This window comes from Oreochromis niloticus, linkage group LG2, assembly GCF_001858045.2.
Source record: "Oreochromis niloticus isolate F11D_XX linkage group LG2, O_niloticus_UMD_NMBU, whole genome shotgun sequence".
Taxonomy (NCBI): Eukaryota; Metazoa; Chordata; class Actinopteri; order Cichliformes; family Cichlidae; genus Oreochromis; species Oreochromis niloticus.
In genome coordinates this window covers 8804674-8817500 of record NC_031966.2, presented here as the reverse complement: position 1 = coordinate 8817500, position 12827 = coordinate 8804674, and the positions used below count along the sequence as shown (strand labels likewise).

Sequence of the window (12827 nt, the reverse complement as noted above, 5' to 3'; positions counted from 1 at the left end):
TTTTTTAATCCTATTTTATCAGTTAAATTACTCTCACATGAGTAATGTTTATTCAATTAATCTTATTTTAGCCAAAGAAGAAGTAACGTTCTAGACATCTCATCTTAAGTCTACATTTTAGTCTAAATTTTAGAGATTTCACATTTTAGAGACATAAATAAGGATCTTTTAACAAATGTGTTCCTGTGTGATGATGTAATCTTGTTTTCTAATTCAAACGTGCTTTTACTATTAAAGACTGCCCTTTCTTTTTTTAACCTGTGTGTATATTTATAACATTCTTCTTATGCATTTCATGCATGTGTTGTTTTTCAGACATATGGGGGTTATAAACCCCCCCCCTCCTCCTCATCAGTAATGATCTAGTCCGGTATTTACCTGGGCGTGACTTAGCCAATTAACCAATACCTACCTATTATATGTCAGCTGACCTATCTATGAAGTTTTGACTGGTTCATTTTAAATTTTTTTCTGTTTCCTGTCTTGTATTTAAGCAATTTTTTAGAATGTTTTACTATGACCCTGATGAAGGCCACAAGCCGAAACGCGTTGGTCAATTATTAAAGTTGTTCATCTTCCCTCAAGTGTCGCTGGAGTTCCTGCTTTGTGAATTCTGTCATCCTCTCTATGCACCTTGGAAGCAGGTGAAGTTGTGCCAGAAATTTTTTTGCTGCGATTTATTTTCTTGTTGCTTCTTCAGACAGATCCTGTGATTCAGCACAACTTCCTTTGGCACCAGTAACCTGAAACACTCATTCTCTGTGTGACTCTATAAGTTTCTCACTTTACTGCGTTGCTTCAGTTCATTGAGGTTTGCAGTATTCATTCATGCACAGCTCTCTGAAGGTCCCATCACAACATCTCAGTCAGGTTGAGTTCTGGACTCTGACTGGACCGTTGCAGATTTGCTGCGCTGCTCTGGATCATTTTCCTGTTAATGAGCCAGTTTGGTCTGAGCTTTAGCTGTGGGACAGATTTCCAGAAGTCTTGTTGTTTGTTCAGAAGCAGCTTTGCAAACTTAAACTGTGCTGTGATTTTTTTTTTTTACAGAGAAAAGACTTTCTCCTGGAAACCCTTCCGCATAAAACCTTAGAATTTAACTGTGCTTTTTGCCAGGAACGAGGAAACGAGCTATCCTCAGGGATGTGTGACACCCTCGCTTTATTATTCCTGTCAGGATGGAGAGTTTTGTTTTTTGTTTTGTTTTTGTAGTAGTTAAACAAATCCACGTGACCTGAGGTGTGTCACATGTACCCCGCCGTGCTTTGATTGTTTAAGGAGATAAATAAGGTTCTGAAAAAAGTGAAAAGGTTTCAGTTTTTCAGAAAAGGGTACTCAGTTTTTTCAAGGAAAAACCTGATTTAATGTTAAAGTTTAGTGTTATCCTTTAACCCTGGTGCTGTTGTATTTATATGAGAAGTTATTAAACTTTTAGTGTGTAAAATGAGCCCAAAGCTGCAGAAAACATAAGTTCTGAATCTAAATAGAAAAGTTAAACGTAGCTGGAGGAGAGGAGCTGAGTTTTTTTATTGCTTTTATTGCACATGTAACTGATCCATGATAAAAATGAGTTTTATCCATATTATAACTATAATTGAGACTCTCCAGCTTTCAATGAATGGCCTTAGATTAGATTTATAATTGAATGATGAGGCGTTTTCTTTCTGACACAGTAACGATACAAACGCAGAGTCAAATTAATTGATTAACTGATCGGCTGGTGTTTTGTTTGCTTCCAGAATATCCAGGCAGAGAAAGAGGCCTTGATAGAAGGGAAGGAGAAAACGCCAAAGTACCACCGGACCGAGGACGGCTTCATCAGAATCGGTGAGTGATGGCGCACAGACAGCAGCCGGCTGTGTGCAGCTTCACCGAGTTTCCCTGATCATCATAAAGTGATGGGTGTAGCAGCAGCTGAGGACGTGCAACTGACTGCTGCATTTGAGGAGCTGTAATGAGCTCTTTCCCTGCACATGAGCTGTCACAGTTTACATCTGCAAGGAGGGAAAACGCTCCTTTTACTCTTTTATCTTCCTGAACTCTGAAGTGAACTTCGACACGCAGTCTTTACAGCTGATCCAGTTCAGGTGTTCTCCACTGCAGGACCATTTTAAGAACCTGTACTTGTAAGCAGCTCCACAAAACTGCCAATCAGCAGACCTCAGTGCTGAATATTTCACCTCCCAGCAAGGATTATTTTAAAGAAAGCACCTTAGAACAGCTGATCTTTCAAATATCTGAGCCCTGTGCGCTAAAAAGTCGCATTAATTTGATTTTAGATTATATTTTGAGTTGTTTTCTCAGGAATGATCCGTGTTTGTGACCATAGAGTGTTCACTCGCTGCTTTCTAGTCTTTCCATTTTAAATCCTATGGGCGTATCACACACACGGACACATCTGATAGCACTCAGTCACATCCAAGTAAAATAAATAAAAAACAAAACTGGATCTCAGACAGTCAGTTAGGACAGTAATCTCACAGCAGCCATATTATTGGTCAGATGATGTTATTAAAGATGCTCCAACAGCACAAACACAGTCCAGAGGTCTACTTCAGGGACTCCAGTGATCTGAGGTGACAGCTAACAGCTACATTCACCTGTGTCTCCATCCACCTGTCAGTCAAAGAAGCCACACCCCTAATAATGCATAATAATTCAAGCCTATATAATATTTTAACAGGTGACTTATAACTGTACCGTTGCTTTGAAGGATTAAATTATCCACAGAGACCAAAACCATTTTTGTATGAGGCTCTAAACATGCCTATTTCTGCTGTAAAGTTTTAACATGGCGGTCTATGGGGAGTGACTGACTGCTGGAGCCTCTGGTGGACGGTAGAGGAACTGCAGGCTTTGGTGCTGCACTTTTATTTGGTGTATTTTTTCAGCTCGTGGAGGTTTCATGATTCACAAAGCGAAGACTTCTCCTCCTTTATTTTTTATATTGAATAATTTAACAGTGATGTTCTGCACATCTTTCACCAGCACGCAGCCTGACAGGTTTGGTGTTTTCCAAACTTTAAGAGCTGAACAACAACTTTTGTTATGAAAACTTTGCATTAGATTGTAAGAACTGACAGGCTGAAGGCCAAAACTTGGTTCCACTGTGGATGTGAGAAGGTAAAAAGTCAGGTATCATGCTGAGATCTTACATCAGTCCGCTTTCCATCTGATAGAAATCCAGCCTTGCAGGATGATGCTCGTAAAAATGTAAACTTTAGTTATAAAGAAAAATGAGCAGATGAAGAATAAGCACAAAAAGTTGGAGACTGTGCGTAAGTGCATTCAGTCAATCGATCAATAAACTCGTCAGGAATAGATTTCATGTCACAGGTTGGATTTTCAGTGTAGCCTCGGGGTTTCACACACATTGGCAGACTGTCAGATTTATCTTTTCATTACTGGAATTTGTTTTTCCTCCAGCTGGGCTGATTTCAGCAGGATTAACTGGAACCTTCAGTAAATAAATTAAGGTGTCCTGACATGCTGTGTGAAGTTATTTGACTTACAATAAATACAAACTGAAATAAAACCAACAGAACAAAATATAAGTCTGCTCATTTGTTCTTTGCATTCGGGAGCACCGAGCATCCTTGGTCAGTTTCTATTATATGAATGCAAACATTAAAGCTTCTGGCCTATTTAGCTCATCTACCCTTTTAGATTATTCTGGACCACAGTCGTCTCTTTGTCTTTCTCATTATTTGCATGAAAGACAAAGTTGATTTGTGCATGTTTGAATCCACCTGAAGGAATCAGGACTTCAGAGGGAAAGGAGATACTGGCCTACAGCGGGTGGAAGGAGCGCGAATGTGGGCTGACATCATAAATTACCAGCAGCTCTTTATCCTCTTCATCAATTTTTCAGATGAGTTGGAGGATCGATCCGGCCGGCGCTCCTTCACTCTATTCATTTCATCGTGCTGCCTTCAGGAGACCTGCATCCAATTTCAGTGTGTGAGATCTTCTGTGTGAGAATTAACCGTCTGAGAGAGTCAGGACGAAACGGCATGTTTGAAGGAGGGCGGGCTACAGAAAGGAGGGAACTTCATTTCAGCGTTTCCTCTTTAACTTCAGGTTCCTCCTCTCACTCCGTCATGTCCCAGCATCGAGCCCGAAAGAACCCAAACACGTGGTTTTCTCCCCGTCACTTCCACAGAAATCAAAAGTTTACAGAAACTTTTAGGCGGTTCAAACTTTATTTTATATAAATGTATTTTTGAGAAGCTTTGCATCTTAAACACGCTTTGATTTTTGTGGAAAATTCCTTCACAAAGAGATCAGTCCTGAGGAGGAAGCATGGGAACTTTGATGTTTTCACTTTTCCTCTAGCACCACCATGAGGCTCGCATTGTTTCAGTTAAAAATGTAATCACCCATCAGATGATTGGGATGGACTTTGGTTCAATTCATTTAATCAAGCTCAAGAATTCTGGAGAATTCATACCCGAGTATTTCCATTCGTCCTCCTTTCTGCTTCCTGTGCTTTAATCCAGACTTGAAGTGAACCTGAAGTCTGCTGTTTGTTGCCTGAAAGTGTAAAATGTCATCCTCTTAAAAGATTTGTTTCCCGCCTCTGTCGGCGTTTATTGTAGGAGAAACAAAAAGAAATCTCCCATGTCAGCCCAAGAACTGCTGTCTGATTATTTTTTATTGTCTTTGTTCTGAGCCTTCGTGTGATCTGTGTTTCTGGGGACAGCTCTCAGACAGCTGTATACACGAGTCTGGATGCTGAGTGAAAACCATAATACCCACAATAATATCAGATAATACCCTGTGATAAACAATAACACGCTCCCCAGATGCTGTTCTCTGTCAGGATTACAGTTGCTACCTGGAAGCATCACTGCCAGCATGATAATCCTAGTAAATAAATCCTCTGAGGGATTATTGCTCTGTTGAGGTGCAGTTGCCCTGAAACCAACCTCAGCTGGAAGACCCGATACCGGCAGGACGCCAGAGAGGGTCTGATGGAGACTGAGGCTTTTTTTCTGGTAGTCAGGCTCAGAGAAAGCCAGAACCACAGGGGTCAATAAATGGATGGTGGGAACACGTAATGTGTCTTAATAACCATTAATAACCCTGTAAATCTGCACAGAAAGCATAACAATCCCTTAATTACTTCAGCTTCCATCAACTAATGAATAATGAATAATAAACCCAAACTAATCCCTTTTAAAATGCTAAAAAAGCAGGTTAAAGGTTCAAATAAACCTTCTTTAAAGATAAGATGTTTTATCTGAGCCAAAAGTAGGTCTATCAAGGGGTCAGTTTTTACCACTCAGTCTGAAAACATTGGGGTATTGTCGTCCCACCAGGGTGGCTGGGCGGGGTGATGCAATTTTCTGAACACAATAACTTCAGAACGAGGCGATGTAGGATTTTTAAGTCTATACCATAGGCGCTTCTAGCAAAATCTCAGTGACATCAAGGTCAGAGGTGAAGTTTTCTGAAAATCTTTCAAGCACAATATCTCAAAAAGGAGTTATACCACATTTACACCACAGGTGCATGTACTTGGAGGCTGGAGGTGAGCACTGCCCACCGCCAGTATTTTTGTGAAGCATGTTCTTTGTCATGCAGGAGCCAAACACAGGCACAAAATTAATGACCAAAACAAAAAGTGAGTTTTATTCTATTCAAGGGTAAAGAAAGACAAAACAGAATAAAGCACACCCAAATCAAATGAAGAAGAAACCAATGAAACGGGGGGGAAAGTCCTAGATGATCTGACAGAGACTGAAAGTACATAATAAAGAACAGAAGCATGTGTTCCTCTGACCCGGGTAACTTCTGGGTTAGATCTGGGTTTTAAGATCAAAGTGGGCTTTACGTGGCCGGCAATGTAAAATGAGTACAGCTCTGCTGTATTCGCATTTCTCTGATGATCAGCAACTTTATTCCCTCCAAACAACTGTACAATCATTTTATTGTTGTATAAGATTTAATGTCTCATCTTAAAACAGAGCAGCTATTTGAACTTATATAAAATTTGCACATGGACTAAACCATTTGTTATTATGTTTTTATTTACTATTGTTGTTATTGTTAGGAAGTACTTAGTTGTCTGCTGTCAGTACATTTATCTATAACTATGAGTGAAACCGTGGGTTAACTACGCATGTTCGTGTGACCATTTATCCTGATTACTGATGTTAGAGTAAATGAATCCAGATAAAAGAAAAATACTGCGGATATGTGCAGGGTCCAGGATAATAAGGTGAAGCCAATGAGGGCAGAGCAGACAGTCATAAGAGGGACAACACAGGAAGTAAAATCACCAAAGTGACATGTCCAAAATAACAGGAAACAGCAAAGAACAAGACTTTAGAAAACCTAGGCGGGGAGATCACCGGACAAACATGTGTATCCCTTGTGCAGTTGGCACGTGGTTGCTGGCTGCTGTATTTAAATGGATGAAATAGATCACAAAGAGGATGATGCACCATTACCTGCCTTGTGTTTACTTTGGTCACTGGCAGATTAAATAAAGATGACAGTAGAAATCTCTGTAAATTAAAAAGCTGTGACAGTGCACTTCTGTTTGAAACTATCCTCACTTCTCCTGTCAGGTTATTGAGCCTGTTGATCTTCATCTTTTCCAGGAACGTTCCATAATGGCATCGCAGAGGGGGAGGTGGACCCCAGCTTCGGGCCCCTGGAGGCCATGCGTCTCTCAGTGATCACGGACTCACCGGTCTGGGTGATCCTCAGCGAGGTGAGATCGCCTCAGAGTTAAATCAAACTAAAACTAATCAAAAGACGGTGTTCTGTGGAGACATTTATCCACACTTACTGCTGAGTATTGACAGAAGTCGTCCTTGGAGAGGATTCTGAAGTCTCCGGGGTATTCTGTAATCCTTTCTTTACTTTGTCTGTACAAACCAGTCCAGTATATTAAGTCCTTTTCAGTGAATGTGGTCCCAGTGCCCAATCTAAGAACTAACTTCAGGTATGTGCACCAGAAAAAGACAGAAAGTTGGTACCACTGATGTCAGTGTCCAGCAGGTTTTCTGAAAGATTTATTTTTAAAAAGAAATGTAATTTATTGTATTTTATTTCATTGGACTGATAGTTCAGGAAGCAGAGCTGTGCCCTGAATCAGCTACAGTAGCTCCAGTTAGTGACAGACTGCAGTAAAGTTGACTATTAGGCCGACAGTTGTCATGTCTTATCAGAGCTTAGATAAGATCCACGCACAAACGATGACAGTACAGTGAATATTAACTGAAAGCTCTCCTGTAGTAATGCGGCCGACACACCGGGAAAGCAACCTGTGAGTCTCCAGATGGAACGATAATTAGAGCGTGGCTGAAAATAAAAACAGCTTGAATCCGTGCTGCAGCTCGCCCATCAGCTGTGAAGCAAAGCTGCAGACGCATCAGGTCTCGATAATGATTGGATTTATAGATGCAGGGCCACACGTGAAACTGGGCACGGCTTGTGATGGAGACGGAGCCCGGTTCTGCTGAACTTCAGCCCAGTTTAATTCTTTAGGTTTGGCTTTTGTAAATAAGAATCTGCGGCATGCTCTGACCTCTGAGGGTCAGCGAGGAGACGGAAAGACTGCTATGTGGATATAAAGGAGACCTTTCAGATTGTCTCACCTTTTCTGAGCAGCCACCTGATTTTACAGAAACCGATCAAACATCCAGGTTACCGCGCTTGTTTCTGCTCCTTTTATTAAAGTTTATTCAAACTGTAATAAATCTATTATTTCCTCTGAATATCCCCTGTATTTGGAGTTATGAGGGGTCAGATAGGCTAAAATGAGTGAAAAGCGGCAGGTTTGGACCCCCGCCATACTTCCTGTGTGATTGTGCAAACCAGCTGATGCTGAGCAGGTCAGGCGGGTTTGTCTGGTTATTATTTTAGTGATTCTCTGTGACTCACGCCTTCGCCATCTCTCCTCTCTCAGATCTTCATAAAGAAAGCCGAGTGAAGCTCCGCCCCCTCAGAGTTACCTCAGCAGCGTTCAGACGAGCTGACCGGAAGCTCCTCGGCTCCCGTCCTGCCTCGTCCCGCTCACCAGATCCCCACCGCGGTGCCACAGCACCGCTGCCTGGCAGGACCTCGGCACTGCAGGACTGAACAGATCAGAGACTGAGACACAGCGACAGGTGGGCTCACCTGTCTCCACCCAGAGGAGCGATGTCATTACTCCTCATCCTGTATTTATGTGTACATACAGTAAGCTCAATGTTGAAACACTGGTAATCACGGAGGCTGCGGCAAGAGTGGCGAGCCACCTCTGGTGATCGATCTGCTGCTTTGGGACTTCCTGTCTGCAGACGGGACCTTCCTGCCCCGCCCACAGTACCCGTGTATGTGCGTCCACTCGCTGCGTGTGGTGATGTGTGTGCTGCAGGCGTTTCCCCTCCTTCAATTTGCCTTAACAAAGAGCAGAGTCACTTCAAACAGGCCCCGCCTCCCGACATGTAGCGTCTACAAATACCCAGAATCCTCTGCTGCAGCCTCGGACCTTCTTCACGTCATCGTGGCTTCAAACTACTGACGAAGACGCCGACGAGTTTCTGTTCATGACCACGTCTTTAAGTTACTGAGGCCTTCACACTGACTGCTCTGTGTCCTGATTACTCTGATTACTCTACAGTACACCACTGTACCCTGAGGCATTCCTCAGTACCATGTAGTACTCTGATTACTCTGCAGTACTCCACTGTGCTCTGAGGCATTCCTCAGTACCATGTAGTACTCTGATTACTCAGCAGTACTCCACTGTGCTCTGAGGTATTCCTCAGTACCATGCAGTACTCTGATTACTGTGTAATACTCTGATTACTCTGAAATACTCCAGTGTACTCTGAGGTATTCCTCTGTGTTTTGCAGTACTCTGATTACTCTGCAATACTCCATTGTATTCTGAGAGTCTTTGGTATTCTGCGGTTCCTCATTAGTACTCTGAAATATGCTACTGTATCCTGAGATATTCCACATTACTCTGACTGTTATTCAGTACTCTAATTACATTGAAATACCCTAGAGTACTCAAAAATATTCCACAGTACTTTGAATTCCTCAGAAGACTAAAAATGCTTTGAGGTATTCCACAGTCTTCTGAGGTACCTTGGAGTACTTTGAGGGTTATTTTTAATACTTTGAGGTACACTCCACAGTACTTTGAAGTACTCTACAGTCCCCTGATTACTCTGCATTGGTCTTACTCTGCAGTACTCTTAAATACTTTGCAGTACTATGAGGTATTCCACAGTACTGTGCCGTACCTTAAAGTACTACAATGTGCCTCAGAAAACTGGGGTAATCAGTGTACTGCAGAGAGTATTGAAAAATAACCAGAGAACCGTCCCTCAGAGGGACTCTGAGATATTATGCAGTAATCTGAGATACTTTACAGTACTCTGAGGTATTTTGTAGTACTCTGAGGTACTCTGTTGTACCACTGGGGTGCTTTTCTCCACAGGTCGATTTTTAGTTTTTCTGAGCAGATGCCATCGTCCTTCGGCTCTTTGTCTCGCGCTGAGCGACGGTGTCAGCGTCGTCTTACAGGAGAGAAGTTTGTGATAAATTGTTCCCTCGTTTGCAGATTTTAATCTTTTCCCCGAACAGCTGCCTTAAAGTGACGTAACTCATCACATTATCATTGTTTCTTTTGTGCATCTAACCTTGTACCGACTAAATTTAATTGACTTCATGTTGGATCAACTGATTTATGAGGACATTTGTCAGATTTAGGGGCCACATTACCTCTCTGCAAGACCTGAGAGCGAAATGAACATCCTGTCAAAGTTTATTAAAACTCCAGAATCACTTTTAAGGATTTACATTCTTGGGTTTTAGAGGTGGATAATGGCCAGGGCTCTGATTAATCTCCTGGGTTCTGGACATTTTGAGGTCTTGAACTGGACTAAAGTGAAGAGCGAGTGGCCGTCTGGAGGCTCTCTCCTTCTCTAGTGGTTCTGTGGTTTAACAATGAGTAAATATGTGGTGTTCTAAGTGCTGTCATCTGCCTTTAAAACACAAATGTAGGACAAAAGAGAGTGTTTTAGTGTGTTGTTTCTTCTGTTACATTTAATGCTGTTTTAACTTAATTTCACCCGTTATTTCTGCACTTCTGGGAGCTTTAAACCATGTTATGAAGTGCGAGTGTTGCTGGAAGGTTATTGCTTTGATGCCTGTCACGCTGCGGTTATACTGGGCAGCTTCCAGTGAATGTGTTGAAGTGAACTGCCTTTGCACTCAGTGCAGTCGCTCATAAGAAACAACAAAACATACCAAGTAATTCTAATTTGTTTCCATTATTAATGTACTAAATATGTCTTCAAATACACACAGAAACAGTGGAGTGAAGCTGAAACATGAAACCGTATTTTATTCACAGTAAAACACTGAAAACCTATTAAAGGTTTAAACTGAGAAATGGACAATTTTAAGAAAATATGAGCTCATTTTGAATTTGATGGCAATAACACGTCTCTAAAAAGGGCCATATTTCCCTCTGTGCAGCATCCCCTCTTCTTGAACAACAGTCCGTAAACATCTGGGCACTGAGGAGAGCGGCTGCTGGAATTTTTCAAGAGGAATAGCATCCCATTCCTGTCTGATAAAGGATTCTAGCTGCTCATACAGTACAAATTGGCTTGCTAATATGCAGAAACACCACAGGATGTAACTTTGACGTCTGTAATCTGCTCACAGTAATCCACGTGTCCATTCACAGGAACAGGCTAAGTGAAGTAAAGGAGGTAAATGAACCACGGGAACAGTTTATCGAGACTCTCCTCCATTAAGATGTGGCTCTCTTTCCTGTACAAACTGTCACTAGTTCAGATTTTCAGATGTGAAGTCAGCTGATCAGTGATATTAGGCTAAATTAACTCTAGCTTCAGGAAACATCCCAGGATTTTATTTTTTTTATTTTCTTTGAAAGATGCACTGGAATGCATTGCTATCATCTTGTATGTGTCTTTTGTATCCTTTAGATAAACTCTATTTAAATGAGCTTAAACTTCTATCCAATCTGTGAATTGTAATAAAGACAGAAATTTAAGTGGTTTCCTCGTGTCTTTTAATTTCAGCATCTCTTCTAATGCAGGAAAGTCTTTCTTTTTCCAGATCCCCCCCGCCCCAGTTAAAACTGAGCAAAAAGCTTCCTAAATAATTAATGTTTGCTCATTTTTGTCGATTTCTGATCAGACTAATGGTGCATTCATACTGACAACATTTCTGTAATGAGGTGAATTGACAGGCTTTATGAATGGGGATGAATTCACATTCAAAAAATTAACTTCACACTGTCACGAAAACTAAACTTCACTTTTACATAGAGACATGAAAAAAGCAGAAGGTATGGAGGAAAATTTTGTGAAAATATGTACAGAATATATTAAAAAGGTCTTGGCTACTCTTTTCAGATGAAAGCCGACATTTTCCAGGAGTGTATCTGACATCTGGCTTCTCATGATGGAAAATTCATTGTATGTTTATACCTGCAAGTCTGAGTCAACTAAGGAAACTGTAGGATCAATTAGGAAAATAAATCAGTGCATCATCTGCGTGTAAACTGACATTTTCCAAGGAACTCAGCATTCTGAGCAGATTCAGTAAAAAACACAGGTCCTTATACTGAGCCTTGTGGTACACCAGTATTTATTGTAAAGGTGAAGAAATATAGATTCACAGACCAGAATGTGAAGCACAAACTCCTCGTCATCATCATCAATGTGAATTTCTGTCAGGGTGATAGCTGGATCATCATGCTGTGGTTCTGCTCATAAATGAACTGATCGATAAATGGGATGAAGAGTAACTTGGTCAGCAGAGCTGTTTCCATCAAAACTGTCCAACAACAGAAAATTTCTGCACTGCACTGTTGTATTTGTACTACAACAGAACAAAAAACATACATATATATGACACAGGAGTGCTGTTATGAGGTTAAGTGTTAAAAAAGCATCTTTTTCTACTTACTTTATTTACTTTTACACTTCTGTCACAAAATAGAGTGAAAATAGGGTTTTTCATCACTTTTAAAAATTTTAATACTGCAGTAAATTATAAATGATTCTATGAATGAAATTAATGAATTGCACTGGTTGTTCCAAATGTCAGTAAGGACTTGAGGTATGTGCATATTTGGCTGCAGAGTTGTCAGGGGGATGATGTGGAGGAGGTGAGTAGTTTTCTGGAAACTTTGTTTCATCACAAAAATGATGAAATGGCAGCATCACTCATTGGTTTTTGCAGAAGCTGCTTCATCACACAGACTCTGTGATCTTCATTTCAGGTGGAGAACAGAACATTTTCTATAGTCTTGTAGGTAAGGTCTTTACCTTACAATATGATGTGTTTTGAGTTTTTGATGAGCCTAATCTAAATCAAACTGAATTGATTTGAATTTAAAAGTGAGTTTATGTCCACCTCAATCTGAAAAAAGTCAGGTGACAAGAAGTGCTGAAGACTGAAAAAATTAACTCTTTTAATTACGATCACTTTAAAAGTCACAAATAATTCAGCAGGTGGATGGGTACCTTTAACAACTAGCTCTGGAAGAGAACTGAGCTTCCGTTTAAAAGGGTAACGGCAGCATGTGGTGTGGCAGTCACATGCAGGAAGATCACATGATTCTCAGAGTTCTGCTCTGACACAGAGTCAAGCATCAGAACATTTTCTTCGATGATAAAGCATCACTATCTGTGGCTCCATAGTGTAGGGATTAACACCTTCAGCTAATCCACAGAAGATCCGTGTTCAAGACCAGGAGGGTACCCAAATCTCTGGGGACAGCTGGAAGGTCATCTGATCTAAAAACATGACAAAATCAAACGTGCCAATCCATTTGCTGT

At 41.0% G+C, this 12827-nt stretch overlaps 1 protein-coding gene across 1 annotated transcript in view; it reads left to right on the top strand.

Moving 5' to 3' along the window:
* Positions 1–11037, top strand: part of mgat4b (alpha-1,3-mannosyl-glycoprotein 4-beta-N-acetylglucosaminyltransferase B) — a 112621-nt gene extending 101584 nt beyond the window's left edge. The window contains exons 13-15 of the mRNA XM_019363497.2: positions 1740–1827; positions 6609–6721; positions 7922–11037. Coding sequence (XP_019219042.1) covers positions 1740–1827; positions 6609–6721; positions 7922–7945 — 225 coding nt within the window. The 3' untranslated portion in view covers positions 7946–11037. The remainder of the gene's footprint in view (positions 1–1739; positions 1828–6608; positions 6722–7921) is intronic.
* Positions 11038–12827: the final 1790 nt, after the last annotated feature.